The sequence below is a fragment of the Ricinus communis genome, chromosome 1, assembly GCF_019578655.1.
Source record: "Ricinus communis isolate WT05 ecotype wild-type chromosome 1, ASM1957865v1, whole genome shotgun sequence".
Taxonomy (NCBI): domain Eukaryota; kingdom Viridiplantae; phylum Streptophyta; class Magnoliopsida; order Malpighiales; family Euphorbiaceae; genus Ricinus; species Ricinus communis.
In genome coordinates this window covers 34,304,532-34,320,603 of record NC_063256.1, presented here as the reverse complement: position 1 = coordinate 34,320,603, position 16,072 = coordinate 34,304,532, and the positions used below count along the sequence as shown (strand labels likewise).

The 16,072-nt window shown below is 30.8% G+C and overlaps 1 protein-coding gene across 5 annotated transcripts; it reads right to left on the bottom strand.

The window, feature by feature from the left end:
* Nucleotides 1-8,908: 8,908 nt before the first annotated feature.
* LOC8280799 (BURP domain protein RD22) lies at nucleotides 8,909-13,779 on the bottom strand. 5 transcript variants are annotated; one of them, XR_007214540.1, is made up of 4 exons: nucleotides 13,644-13,779; nucleotides 13,418-13,502; nucleotides 9,266-9,333; nucleotides 8,909-9,198 (listed from the first exon to the last, which is right to left on the bottom strand). XR_007214540.1 is itself a non-coding variant. In XM_025160010.2 (3 exons), the coding sequence occupies exons 1-3, from the start codon at nucleotides 13,689-13,691 to the stop codon at nucleotides 10,772-10,774; spliced, it is 306 nt and encodes a 101-aa protein (XP_025015778.2). In that variant the 5' UTR covers nucleotides 13,692-13,779; the 3' UTR covers nucleotides 10,567-10,771. The 5 variants fall into 5 exon arrangements, 2 of the variants coding, with proteins under 2 accessions (XP_025015778.2, XP_015584029.2); XR_007214539.1 differs by having other exon boundaries at nucleotides 8,914-9,149; XR_007214541.1 differs by lacking the exons at nucleotides 8,909-9,198; nucleotides 9,266-9,333 and adding an exon at nucleotides 10,154-10,271.
* Between the last annotated feature and the right edge of the window lie 2,293 nt (nucleotides 13,780-16,072).

Sequence of the window (16,072 nt, the reverse complement as noted above, 5' to 3'; positions counted from 1 at the left end):
CGGGACGAGTGGCTTAGTAGAACCCTAACCCTAAATTCTAACAGCCATTTTGGCTCTCTTAATCCAATAAGACTGGCAACCCGAGAGCAATGCTCGACCAGGGACCTTACCTCCGGCAATTTATACAAATCAGCCTAGAGAGCCATGCTCGACCAGGGCAAACCCATAAAAATCTGATTACATGTCCATGATCATTACCAAAGTGGCATGTTCTACGAAAGCCACATCCCCAAATCGAAATCATCACATATAATAAATATCATTGTATAATGAAATCATTCAACCATATCAAAATAACAATTAACAATTAAGAGTAAGACATCAGGCAACTCATGTGGAAAACTGACTATATTTGGTATTATTATAACATTACTATAATAATACTTATATTATCTTCATTAATTAATCATCCAGTAAAATTATTTACATTGCGATACTAATAACCAAATTAAGCATAAACTTCCAAAATAGCATATTAAAATCAAACTTAGCAATAGTGCAATGATTAAATGACTTTAACTCACAGAATTGGGCGATCTCCTAGCTCACTCCGGTACCTCGATTGGAGTGAGCCGAATGATCATCTAATCACGGAAAATAATTTATCAAAACGCTGAAACAATCGATCATTAATCCTAGGTCTAGACTCCTAGGACTGACTGTCTAAGAATCTCGACTCGGGAGAATTCTACCGAAAATCCGGCAGAACCTCCCCAACAATACGAACATTACCCCCTGTAAAAATGGGTCCAGGACCTGCCAGAAAAATACTCCAAATATCCAACAATTTAAACAACGGGAGTCGGGTCCCCAAACTTCACTATTTCCGACTCGCCACACAAAGACAAAATACGAGGCGGACAGACAATTATTTTTGACTCACAAATATCATCAAATAATCAATACAATCAATAGACACACAAAATAAATCAAAGAATTTCTAAAATTAACGGGCCAGAGAAAATTACCGAGAGGCTCGGTCAACTCGCCTCCGGCCGCTGGAGTCCGATCGACGATCTGAACACACCATCGGACTCACAACGACGCGCTGATGACGATCCCTGCTTCCGATTTTCCGATCTGACACCCGATCATCCGGAGAAATTTGCGGACGATCTCGGCCGTCGATTTGCAAACGGAGCCCGATCGCCACGAAACCGGTGCCATCGCGAAGCTTGAGCTGAGGAGAGTCGGGATACGTCCTCCGATCATCCATCCTCCACCGGAGCTCGCCGAAAAAGCTGAAAAACGCCGGATGCCACTCTAAATTTCACTTTGCCGGATCTTGCAACTCCGGCCACCCCAGCGTCGCCGCTGCGGAAGAGAGCCCTTGTCGAGAGGGAGCCGATCGCCACTCAACTCGGCCAACACCGGGAAGCGGCGGCCTCAAAGCCCTCGCTCGCGAGATTCCTGCCGACGCTGTTCTACACCGCACGCGCCGCCTCGCGACCACTTCCAAAGCCGCCACCGACGACGCACGCCGCCGCCTTCCTCTTCTTCTTCTTCGGCCATCACCCTCTCTCTCTCTCGCTCTCCCGATCTACTTTCTCTCTCCCCGATCCCATTCCTTTCAATATCGGCATTAGGCCCCCGAACTTTTCCTTATTACAATTTGGTCCCTCAACTTCCTTAATTACTTATAATTTCATCCTGCAGAATTCCAATTTAACCCTTAAACTTTCCTTATTAGCCTTTTAATTAAGCCTCTAAATAATTAATTTGGGCCAAATTAGAATTATTGAAAATACACAATTAAATTAAATAGTAAATTTCCAACTTAAAATTTAATACTACTAATCAATTATAATACCAATTTTTCCAAAATTCTTTTATAAACAACATTCCTTACAATTTCTACCATAATTTTTCAATATATAATTTTACTTATATAAATATGCATTTGGAAAAAATTTGAATAACCAAAATATAATCATTTCTCAAATAATTTACTTGAATAATTTCTTAAAATTTCAAACTAATTGGGTATAGAAAATAACTCATTTATTTGATTAATATTAAAATTTTCATTAAATCATTTCAAATTAAACCCAATAATAATGAAGCTAAAATTAACTTAAATAAAAACTCATTATTAAATATATAAAAATTCCGGGTGTTACACTGAATGCCTCTCTTGCACTGCCTAAAGGTAAGTCAATAAGGTATGACCCCTTACCCCCTCGTGATTTCTATTCTGTCTATGATTTAAAAAAGGAAGACGCACTAAAGGTTGAACTTAAACAACTTCCTCCTGATTTAAGCTATGCTTTTCTAAGACCTAATTCTACTTATCCGATTATTGTTAATGCATAGTTAAATAGTTAGCAAGCGGATAAGTTGCTTAGAAAAGTTAGAGACCATAGGAAGATCATAGGGTATACCATCGATGACCTTAAAGGAATTAGCCCTTCTTTTTGCATGCATGGGATCCATTTAGAGGAAGGATGTTCACCCTCCGTTGAGCATCAAAGAAGACTTAATCCTAACATGAAGGAAGTGATTAAAAAGAAGATAATGAAATTGTTAGATGCCGGCATAATTTACCCAATCTCTAATAGTAATTGGGTTAGCCCTATCCATGTGGTCCCGAAGAAAGGTGGTATGACTGTGATTAAAAATGAATATAATGACTTGATCCCTACTAGGACAGTCACATGATGGAGAATGTGTATAGATTACAGGAAGCTGAACAAGGCTACTAGGAAAGACCACTTCCCTCTTCCTTTCATTGACCAGCTTTTAAAAAGACTTGCTCAACACTCATTTTTTAGTTATCTAGATGGATACTCTGGATTTTTTTAGATTCCTATACATCCTGAGGACCAAGAAAAGACCACATTCACATGCCCCTATGGCACTTTTGCTTACAGATGTATGCCCCTGCAACCTTTCAGAGGTGCTTGATGGTAATCTTTTCTGAATTTATTGAAAATACTATGGAAGTGTTCATGGATGACTTCTCTGTATATGGTTCTGCATTTGATAATTGCCTTAAAAATCTATGTAGAGTTTTGCAGAAATATGAAGAGGTCAATTTGGTTCTGAACTGGGAAAAATGCCACTTTATGGTCACAAAAGGAGTTGTTTTAGGACACTTAGTATCTGACAAGGGAATAGAGGTGGACAGAGCAAAAGTTGAAGTCATTGAAAAGCTTCCACCTCCAACTAACATTAAAAGAATCTGCAGTTTCCTAGGACATGCAAGGTTTTACAGAAGTTTCATCCAGGGTTTCTCAAAGATCGCAAAACCTTTTACTAATTTACTTGATAAAGATGTCTTGTTTGTTTTTAATAAAGATTGTTTGAATGCATTTTGCAGGCTAAAGGAGGCTCTGATATCTGCTCCAATTCTACAACCACCTGACTGGAATCTCCCCTTTGAAGTGATGTGCGATGCCAGCGACTACGCGGTTGGTGCTGTTTTAGGGCAGATGAGAGGCAGAAGGGCATGTGCCATTTACTATGCCAGCCACACCCTGGACGAAACTCAATTGAATTATGCCACCACCGAGAAAGAGCTTCTTGCTGTTATTTTCGCTATTGATAAATTTCGCTCTTATCTGACTGGTAGCAAAGTGATTGTGTTCACCGATCATGCAGCTTTAAAATACCTCCTCTCCAAGAAAGATGCCAAACCTCATTTGATAAGGTGGATACTGCTCCTATAAGAATTTGACTTGGAGATTAAGGATAAGAGTAGAGCAGAGAATGTTGTAGCTGACCACCTGTCTAGGTTAGAACTGCCAGAGAAAGGTTCTGAACAACCAATTGATGACTATTTCAAAGGAGAGTAGTTGATGCAAATGCAAGTTTCAGTACCTTGGTATGCTGATTTTATCAATTTCCTGGTATGTGGAGTACTAACACCTAATCTTACTTACCGGTAGAAGAAAAAAAGTTCTTCTCTGATGTTAAATATTATTATTGGGAGGAACCTCTTCTATATAAGACATGTGGAGATGGACTAATTAGGAGATGCCTTCTAGAGGATGAGATTTAGGCTGTCTTAACACATTGTCATTCCCTCAAATATGGAGGACATTTTAACTCCACTAAGACTGCAGCCAAGGTCCTCCAAAGTGGTTTTTATTGGCCAACTCTTTTCCAAGATGCTAGACGGTTTATGGTGAATTGTGACAGATGCCAGATAACCGGGAACATAGGGAGGAGGAATGAAATGCCTTTGACTGGATACTGGAAATTGAAGTTTTTAATGTTTGGGGACTGGATTTTATGGGGCCTTTTCCAAGCTCACTGGAGAAGAAATATATATTAGTTGGGGTGGACTATGTATCTAAGTGGGTAGAAGCTTTAGCATCCCCAACCAATGATGCTAAGATAGTAACCAGATTTCTCAAAAAGAATACATTTTCTAGATTTGAGACACCAAGGGCAATCATCAGTGATGAGGGTACGCACTTCTGTAACCACCAGTTTAGGAGCTTATTGAAGAAATATGGTGTGACTCATAAAGTCGCTACTCCATACCACCCTCAAACTAGTGGGCAGGTTGAGATTTCTAATAGAAGTCATCAAGTCCATTATGGAGAAGACAATATCAGCATCAAGAAAAGACTGATCTTCCAAGTTAGATGATGCTCTATGGGCCTACAGAACTGCATTTAAGACCCCTATTGGTGCTTCTCCATTCAGATTCCTCTATGGAAAATCTTGTCATCTACCGGTGGAATTAGAACACAAAGCTTTTGGGCTACAAAATTTTTAAACTTTGATATGCAAAAGGCTAGTGATGAGAGACTTCTCCAGCTGAATGAACTTGAGGAATTCAGACTGACTTCTTATGAGAATGCCAAGATCTATAAGGAAAGAACAAAAAGATGGCATGATAAGCATATTCTGAAAAGAGAGTTTAAAACAGGAGACCAAGTTTTATTGTTTAACTCTAGACTGAAACTGTTTCCAGGAAAGTTGAAATCAAGGTGGTCAGGACCCTTTACTGTTAAACAGGTATATCCACATGGAGCAGTAGAGATATGGAGTCATAACTCTGGTTCATTTAAAGTCAATGGCCAGAGATTGAAGCTTTATCATCAATCTGAGGAAATTCCAGCAAGAACATCTTCCTCACTTCAGTCATCTACCTGACCTCTGTCACATCAAGTCGAGCTATTGACTGTAAAGAAGCGCTTAATGGGAGGCAACCCATTATTTTCCCATTCTTCTAATCTCCATGTTATATGTTTCAGCTGTCTTCGTGTGTCACAGTGATTTCATCTTGCTCAGAGGGGTTCTCTATTCCCTATTCCTTTTTCTTAATTAATTATTTCCCCACTATTTTCATCTCTGTCCATGAGGACACTGTGCATATTAAGTGTGGGGGGATTATTTAAGAGGGATTTACGAGGTATCTGTATTTTTTTTAATTTTACATTTTGTTCGTTTATATTTGCTTTCATCTTCTGTGTTGCCGTGTATTCTATACTTGCACCTCACACAGCATACACTAAACCAAATTTTTGCAGAATATAACAATTATGATATCACTAAACATCCTTTTTAATTTTTTGTTAATATTTGATTTATAGATTCTGAGTTAGGCTGATAATTCATTGTTAAGGACCTCCGAAACTTTAATCAATTTAAGGCTGACTTGCTTTTGAGTGACTGAATCTGTGAATTTGTAGTTTTAGAAAAATACTTGTAAAGGAGACTTTAACACTGATTCTTAGCATACTCTCAGGATTAGCCTTTATTTGGCAGCAACAAATAAACAAGTGTAATAATAAATTTTCTCTCTTCTATGGAGCTTTGGTTGCCTTGTGTACTATTACGCTCTGAATTCTGCTCTAATGCTCCTTGTGAGTATGAGCATCCGAAGGACTCGCTTAAACAGTGTCCACACTTAGTAATGTTGGGACGGTGGGGGATTACTGGAAGTGAGAAGAACGAATTGAGAACTTAAGCAAGACAGGTGCTTTAGTAGAAAAAAAAACTTACTGTCTTAAATTGTGCTGAAATTGGGGTGTTGTTAAGGTCCTTTGTAAACAGTGTCCTTTGCTTGTGTTTTTCTTAGTTGCTTATTCATTAGTTTTCAGGAGTTCAACAGTTAAGTCAGCTATCCACTCGATAAATTTATGTCCTTAACTTTGAGTTATCTGTTTAATTTTGAATTGTAAATCTTACATTAATCTTAAATTTTGAAGGGTCGACATTTTGATGCCTGTTGTTCATGTATCTAGTTCAGCAAAATGGATTTTGCTTGAGGATAGGATCCTTGATTTATAAATAACAACATTTCGATCAAAATGTTCTTGTTTCTATTGTCGTATAATGAGATCAAATGCTATAATTCTTATAGAGTTTTTTTATTATTATTTATTTGTATGTAGTCTAATTATATTCAATCATAATACGTTTTCTATGTTAATGTAGTATATTATCTCCTTTTTGTCGCATGGTGGGGTTTGCTATCTGGGCTTTACCATGCTGATGCAGGTTTATGAGATTTAGAGCCCAAAAGCCCGCGATTGTCTGGCCCGTGAGGCCTCCTGGCCCAACAAGCTAAGGGCATAGTCATCGAGCCCTAGAGGGAGAGAGTGTTGTGTGCGACGTAGGAAGCAGGAGAGGAGAGGAGACACCAGCGACGTGAGAGGGCGACGAGGAGAGGAGACAACAGCGATGTGAGAGGGCGACGCAGAGGGAGACATCAGCGAGAGCGAGCGGGGGAGATAGCGGCGACAGGAAAGATCGGCGCAAAAAGGAGCTGTGCAGACTGAGATTATTTTTCCAGCCTTTTTCTTATACCCCTTTACTCATATTTTTAATAGTTTACATTATGTGATGGGAATTGTAGGTTTCATCAATTAACTCCCCAATAGCAAAAATACTATGATAAGTTGAATTAGAAGAAAACTAAAAATTACCAATTTAATCCACAAATTCGGATCGTTCAAAGATTGAAGTAAGAAGATGAATGCCTTATTGGGTTGAAGTTCTTGGGCTTTCCAAATGTCCCTAATTAAACCCAATATGGCTTGTTGAAGCTTCTTGAATTTGGACCTTGTGATTGGGTCTTCTTGTACTATTAATGGATCTTGGATCTCTTTAAGCTTTGAACTTGGATTCACATTATTATGGGTAACTAAACTTTTCTAGAGTTTGGATTCATGTAGCCAGGACTACTGCTTGTCTGATATTTGTTTTATTGCAGTTAATTATCATCAGTCAATTTCTCAGGTTTTGCTTATTAATCTTGTGTTTAATTTAGGGCTGATTAAATGCATGCTGTGGATAAATTTATGACAACGAAGGTTGCATGATTTGTTAGATCATAAAACCTGTGATTCTTAGGACCCTTGATTACGAAGTAGACAAAGACCTTAAGGGATGAATAATAGACTGTTAAGGGATTTAGAAAGAGCCTTAGGAATTTATGAACAGCCTACCCTTGACCAGGGATTTATTAATCGAATTAACAAAAATCCTGCAATTCAAGCAAGTGCCTAGTGAAAGAATCCAAGCTCTAGTTTTTAAATCTTAAATCCTAAATTTCTTTAGATACAGTCTGTTTACTCTAGCATTCTCCTTATTCATTACTTTAAATAATCCAGTTTAAAATTCATTCACTCTATTAGCTTGTACGAGGCAAGATCACACACTTGCTGCTAGGATTCTTTTACTTTTACATCTTCCTGTGGGAACAATACTCGCTCATCACACGTACTACTTGTAACGAGCCGTATACTTGCGGGAATCGTTCAACAGTAATTAATATTTTAAATTAATATTTAATAGTTAAATAATTTTACAGCATTTGAAATTAAAATTTTTTATTAGTGAAATTTAAATCTTAATCCCTATTTTAAATTAACTTCTATAAGTTTTTTAATAATAAATACTACTAAATTCAATAAAATTAAATTATAAATTTTTTAATTACTAGCTATTCTTATTAATTTGTATAATTAGAAATATTATTATATAATAAAATATTTTTAATGTCATCGATAGTCATTTAACATACTAATAATAACCGCTAATAAAATTTTATCAAACGGTTTAATTTATTAGCTATTAATTATCAGCCATCAGCCGCCAGCTGTATTAATCAACCGAATTAAATAAGCCCTTTGTGAGCTTATTTAATAATAACTAATATTTTTACTCATAAGCTTTGCATGTGAATTATAACAATTTGACTCGTTATTATATATATATATATATATATATATATATATATATATATATATATATATATAATAAAATAATTTAAAATTATAATTAATATACTATAATCTAAAATTAAAATCATTCCAATAGAGATTAAATTTGTACTAAGTAAATTATTAGTTCTAAATATTATATATTATTAAATTAAATTAATAAAGGACTAATTAAAATCATGAATTTACTATGTCTTTTAATTGAAAAATTAATATTAAATAGTTTACATAGTTTTGAATTTTATTTCAATTAAAATTAGTATTAGATCAAAGTGAGACTAACAAAAAATAATTAGAAAACTATTACCATTATTATTAAATTTCTTTATATTATTATTAAATTAATTAAAATAATATAAATTTCAATCCAACCAAAAACTGTAAGTCTACAAAAACATCATGTTTAACAAATCCTAGCCATTGTTGATCCAACAAAAAAAATGTAAGATTCCAAAAAGTCATCCTACCAAGAAACATAAGCTTAATGATATTATTATTATTAATAATAAATTAATTAAAATAATATAAATATTAGTCCAACCAAAAAACGTAAGCTTTCAAAAAAATCATAGTTTCTTAGCCATAGTTAAATTAATTAAAATAATATAGATTTTAATCCAATCAAAAAATATATCCAAAAGAAATCATACTTTGCTAATTGTAGTCATTGTTAATCCAACCATTATTATTAAATGAATAAAAAAATATAAACTACTAAATTAATATAAGTTTTTACAACATATTTGTCGGTCATCCTCCTCTTTATACTTTTACATATGTTATGATTATAATATATATAAAAAGACACTATATTATATCTAAAGGTTTTAAATCATATTTATTTTTTGCAGAAATCCGTCCTTTTTTTTAACAATAGAAAGAAATTACATAATCATTCATAACTCGATCAACAAGGGCGACCTATCAACAAAGATCTTCGAAAGCTGACTTTAATCTTTAGAATACCTGCAAGGATGGTTAGAAAGCGCTGAACGGAGTTGTCCGGCCACTAACTCTGATTATAAAGTCAGTAATTTGTAAAAATGTGGCTAAAGTGTATAAGGGTGTAAAATAGTATTTACCTGCAAGTGTGGTGCCCCATTCCATATATAGACATTGAAAATATTCTAGTCCTTTTAGTAGAGAAACTCTGCATTTGTAGGTCGTTCCAATCATATTAGAATTTATATTTTTATTTATTAGCAGAATTCTAAATCGATATTTTTATTTATTAGCAGAATTCTAAATCGAATCAGACTCTATAACTAAAGCTCTTTTAAAATACGATCTCTTAGAATCCCTGTTATAGTGGAATGTAATCTTTAGTCAACTCTGTCTTTTTAGGTGGGATAAATTGACTTTATGTTACTAAGTTATCAGTCATTTTCCCCACTTAAAGATTATGAGTATGAATTGCTTTCTTATTAGACGTGGCCATCAAATACCATATGTTAATAATAAACCCAAACTAATAAAAAGGCATACACATTTTTATTAACACTAAGCAAACTGTTATTTATTATTATAAAGTAGTACAAAGCTACAAAACATGCAATAAACAGTGGAATATTGACAACATTAGACAATACAAGCAAACTGTTATTTTTAGTAGAGAAACTCTGCATTTGTAGGTCGTTCCAATCATATTAGAATTTATATTTTTATTTATTAGCAGAATTCTAAATCGATATTTTTATTTATTAGCAGAATTCTAAATCGAATCAGACTCTATAACTAAAGCTCTTTTAAAATACGATCTCTTAGAATCCCTGTTATAGTGGAATGTAATCTTTAGTCAACTCTGTCTTTTTAGGTGGGATAAATTGACTTTATGTTACTAAGTTATCAGTCATTTTCCCCACTTAAAGATTATGAGTATGAATTGCTTTCTTATTAGACGTGGCCATCAAATACCATATGTTAATAATAAACCCAAACTAATAAAAAGGCATACACATTTTTATTAACACTAAGCAAACTGTTATTTATTATTATAAAGTAGTACAAAGCTACAAAACATGCAATAAACAGTGGAATATTGACAACATTAGACAATACAAGCAAACTGTTATTTTTAGTAGAGAAACTCTGCATTTGTAGGTCGTTCCAATCATATTAGAATTTATATTTTTATTTATTAGCAGAATTCTAAATCGATATTTTTATTTATTAGCAGAATTCTAAATCGAATCAGACTCTATAACTAAAGCTCTTTTAAAATACGATCTCTTAGAATCCCTGTTATAGTGGAATGTAATCTTTAGTCAACTCTGTCTTTTTAGGTGGGATAAATTGACTTTATGTTACTAAGTTATCAGTCATTTTCCCCACTTAAAGATTATGAGTATGAATTGCTTTCTTATTAGACGTGGCCATCAAATACCATATGTTAATAATAAACCCAAACTAATAAAAAGGCATACACATTTTTATTAACACTAAGCAAACTGTTATTTATTATTATAAAGTAGTACAAAGCTACAAAACATGCAATAAACAGTGGAATATTGACAACATTAGACAATACAAGCATCTGTAACTTGAATCATTAGCCAAGAGATCCACATTACTAGAGGGTTTTCAGGTATTTAATTAGATGACCAGACAAGCGTGTTACTTTTAATAAAGTGGCAAATAGTTCCTTCTCCATGTTTGATTTTAAGCATTAAAAAGGCCAAGTACCTAGGGTTCCAACTTGAAGTATCTAAGTGGCAAACTGCTAATGCTTTAGCTTTTGTTCCATCGGCACCTCCCAATGCAACTGCATATACTTTAGTGGCATTAATGGAATGGCAATAGTACACAGCATATGGGTATTTTTGTTTGTGGCATACCACCTGGTTTTCTCCCAACATCTTGACTCCCATAGTAGTGTACTCTTGCATACTGTTGGCTTATCTATCTCATTATAAAATACACGAGCTCTATTACCAATATGTGAAACAATGAAATCAATTAGGGATTCTAATGATGTGGGGCAATATTTGTCTTCTCCTTTAATCCCTGTAGACTCACAATTCTCTATTGTTTTCTTGATTTTTTTAGCTTGTAATGATTCACGTTTTACTGAAAACCGCTCCAATATTTCTGGCAATTTTTCACTTGAAAAGGGCATGGATTCAACAACTTGACGAGGCATAAATTTAGCCTTGTTTGTTGGTTTAGGTATATAAATCTTCATCTTTTGGCCAACATGGAGATTACTGTGTAAGAAGAATATGGTTGAGTTAGGAAGAGTATGCTTATAAAATTTTATCTTGTAACTTTTTTCTTATTTTATTCTCTTGTCATCCGAACCTTCCATAAAAACCTCATCATAATGTGTTTCATATTTTAACCTTACGTCATCGAGACCTTCTATATCGTAGTGCTTCCCATATTTTGACTTTGCATTATCCATATCTTCCATAAAAGCTTTATAGTAGATACTGTATCGAGGTATTGAGTCAAAATACCACAAATTCTTAGCTTCATTAGAACTCATATTCCAGAAAGTGTTATTGCCTCCCAAATCTGCTTTGAGTTACAAATAAAGATTCCAAGAAATTTAGTACCATTAGCAATACATATTCAACAATTCTCATTTAAAACACAGGTATATGTCAATTAGTAAAGATTATCATGTATACAACATTATTAAATGGAAAATCTTTTCAAGAAAATCATAAACTGCCATCATCAACTAAGGTATTAACAATGTACAAATCAACAACAATGAATGTTGTCAGAGTTAATGGAGGATAAAGATATTCAAATCAAATGGAGTGATAAGGGCAATTAGAATACTTTTACACCTCATCTTTCCAGTTACTTTATTACCGTCCAATGACCAATATAATCATTAACAATTCAAATTAAATTTTTTTGATTCATATAAAATAAAGTTAAAAAAAATTATATTTTCATCTTACACATTTTTAAATTTTTATTTTATTTTATTTTATTTTTTCAAATATAGTATATAACATTTGAATAATATATACCGTTAGAGATAAAAATTTGAGCAAAATTATGGTTTTACCCTTACTTTTGACCATATTAATGCTTATGTCTCGTTGAAATCAAACTTATAAAGTATTCATAGGCAGCCGATAGCTATTTTTTATTTAACAATTATATTAAACTGATTGGTAAGACTTAAAAAACTAACAGTTAATAGTTGATTTAGTCTCAATCAGATACTGATCGAATCAGCTTTATTTTAGAATTTTTTCTTATCAGTTGATAATTTAAGTTTTTTTTTTTATTTGAAAAATATTATCATTATCAAAATTTATTAATAATCACTTTAAATTAATTTGATCTAATTAATTTTTCATACTTATGATAAATGATTATTATTTTAAAAATTATACTTAATAGTTAAATAGTTATAATTTATATAATTATGATATAAAAAATCAGAAATATTTAGTAATGAAATTTAAGTTTTAATCCATATTTTTAAAATAAATTTTTTAAGTATTTTTATAATAAACACAATTTAACTAAATAAAATTAGCTAAAATATTTTTAATTATTTTTTATTAGTTTATATCACTAAAAATAGTATATAAAATAAAATATTCTTAAAATAAATTATACCCTAAGTAGTTATTTAACATACTAACAACAACCGCTAATAAAATTTTACCAAACAATTTAATTTATCAGCTACAACTCTCAGTTATCAGCTATCAACTATTGACTATATTGATCAGCACAGCCAAATACGCCAAAAATAAGTCTTTAAGTTTATATTTTATTAACTATTTACTTCTTCCGTTTGTTTTAATTAGTGTTAACTTAATCAGATAAAAATTGAAATCACTTTGGCCTCTATAATTAATATGAAGCTCAGAAAATAACCAGAGTCTTTCGATTATTATTTTGATTTTTCATTCTAATTTTTATAATGCCAATAACTATGCCTTTTTTTCTGAAAACCCAATAATTATGTCTTTAGTTGTTAATTTATTAACCATATTTTAATATTTATTATGTTTTCTATACAGTAAATGAAATGTTATTCCATAAAAATTTCTAATTTGTATTAAAAAGATCTTGCCACGTTAATATTGTTGATGGGTAATCTTAATAATTCTTACTTTTATTTTAACTGATAATGTGTTAATTATTAGTATTCTAATTTATATTAATATATTAGTTAATAAATAATCTTTAGTTAAATAATAATTCTAATTTCAATGATAATAAAAAATAAAAAATAAAAGGTGTTAGAGGTTGACAGGAACCTGCAGGGTGCAAGAGTTTTAGGAGTTCTTGAGAATGCCAGTAATCTTCTGCAGGTAGAGAAGCTTTACTTCCTGATACCATCACCTGCAATATAATAATAAACATAAACATTGATGATCAAATATATATATATATATATATATATATATACAAGGAAGCCAGAAATGCATCAAACATTAAGAAAGATGAACACAAAATGAACTGTAAAATCTTTCTAATGCTTACACAAAATAAAGCAAAGATGGGAAGGAGATGAAAGTCTATGGTGGCCATGAAAGACAATGAATGATAGAAAGCTAACTATTTTGGGTTGCAAATACCCAAGAGACTCCCATATTTATAATAGTTTCTTTCCATAATGGGACAAAATAAATAATGCACATATCCTTATTATTAAGTACTTTCTTTTTAATGATAAATCAGTGCATATCCTTTTCTCTTCCTATTTACTAAAGATGGCATTTATTATCATATTATAATTATAATCATAACATATATAAATTTATATATGAAGAGTAAAAGAAAGATAAATTTATTAGGACGTCCTTATATATTATTTTATTAAAAATTGATTAATATGATTTTTATTAATTAATTAATTATTAAGCACAATGGAACAAACTTCTGATGAGCTTTTCTAGCTTATTCCTTGGAAGACATGCTATATATATAGAGAGAAAAGTTAATGTCCATAATTGCTATAACTAAATAAAATTTAAATAATTTAAATATTTTAGTTGTTTAATATTAAACTAAATAATAAAATAATAAAATGCTGTTTTAATTATTTGGTACTAAATTTAGCTTATTTATATCTAAAAATGTTTGTAAAAGAGTATCCAACAAAACAAATTTATAAAATATCAATTGCAAAAATTTATTTGATTTTTATTTTCATTTAAATTATTTCTTAATTTTTAATAGATGGATGATTGGATTAAATATTTCTGAAGTTTAAAAAAATATATATAATTAAAATAAAAATAGTAAAATATCCATAAAATTCGGCATATTCATACTTTAATCCCTAATAAAATAAATTTGTTAAAAAAATTATGTTTAGATATGACTACAAATAAGTAATATCTATTACAATATTAAAAACAGTCTTATAACATTAACTAAAACATGATAATAATTAAAAATTTGATAAAACACAAGTACCTTTCAAAGAAAATTTATATAAGAATATTGAATAAAGCTAATTGTAAAAATTAGGACTCAGTTGTATAAAAACCCTATTGTAATCAAACATTAGTTTTAAAATATATTATACTAAAAAATAAATTAATGATAACACAAAAGATAAATATTATGTTAGAAGAAAAAATGACCAAATAAAAAAATAAATAATAGTAGTAGTATTAAAAACATACAATAATTGCCACATGTATAAAAAATTATATTCAAGTAATAAGTCAAAAATTCAAAGTACATTAGTGCTAGATTAAAGCTTTAATAAGAAAAAAAAAAGTTTGATGAAAACAAACACTTAAAAAGAGAGTCTTACTACATTACCTTATTAAAAATATTAATTTTCAGTATTGCTATCTTACTATTATTATTATTACTATTATATATAAATTTCCAGTTTTCTTTAATAATATATTAAATTATTTATTATTAGTTATAAAAATAATCAGTATAGATGGTGTAGGTTATAAATAGATTTATTTGTAGATAAATTTATTATAATAAAAGGATTTTATCATTATTTTAACACTAAAAAGGTTTAAAAAGCTAGATTTAAAAATAAATATATTATTTTATTTTTTAAATAATAACGAGTTAAATAATTAATATTTCCTTATGATGCACGTAAATAAAAAAACTAATAATATTAAGAACTGTTTGATTATAGTGAATCTTTTCGACTAAGGAACAAAAATATATATATTAACTTACCACGAATATAGTTTATAGAAAATTTATGTCGTCATTTGGCTAATCGCTGAAAGTCATAACTTGATTAATAAGATGAACTATTAATAAATATCTCATATTTGACCCAAATTGATAAGTTATCAATAAGTATTTTCAAGTTTGGTTCGAGCTTCAGAGTATTTGTAACATTACTTAAAAAACATACAGATAAGGTTGTCTGGCCACTCACACTAATGCTTAAGTCAGTAATGATATTATGATGGTAAAGTATGTCTTGAATGTGTAAATTAGTATGTATCTGACATGTTGTGGTTCAGTTGTTTATATAAGAACATAAGATCTTTATTCCTACAAGAAATGGATTTCATGAACGTAAAAATTTTTATTTTTTAATTATATAATAAAATTTTAGATCGGATCAAGCTATTTAATTATTATGACTTGATTTTTAAATATTTAATTAGACTTAAATTTAAATTTTTTCAATTTTATATTTTTCAGCTATGACAACTCTGCTAATATATTGAGTTATTAGAAAGTATATATTAATTTATCACAAAAATATAATATATTTAAAATTAAAAATACGTGAAGCAATGATTATATTTTTGATAAACTTTTCTCTTTTGGTTGTCTAATAACTTTGTATTCAATTGGTAGGTATAAGTAATTGTACTATTCAGTGCATTCTTTCATAGTTAATATATTTTATAAATTAAAAGATTGTTAAATACTAAAAGTACATTAATTTATTAATCTTATGGAGAACA

Excerpts from the sequence above, each read along its gene's own strand:
- LOC8280799 (XM_015728543.3), bottom strand. The coding sequence starts at position 13,691 with ATGGCCACCATAGACTTTCATCTCCTTCCCATCTTTGCTTTATTTTGT. Across the intron at positions 13,503-13,643 it reads CCATCTTTGCTTTATTTTGT|GTGATGGTATCAGGAAGTAA; the intron begins GTAAGCATTAGA and ends ATTATATTGCAG. Across the intron at positions 11,697-13,417 it reads AAAACTCTTGCACCCTGCAG|ATTTGGGAGGCAATAACACT; the intron begins GTTCCTGTCAAC and ends AACTCAAAGCAG.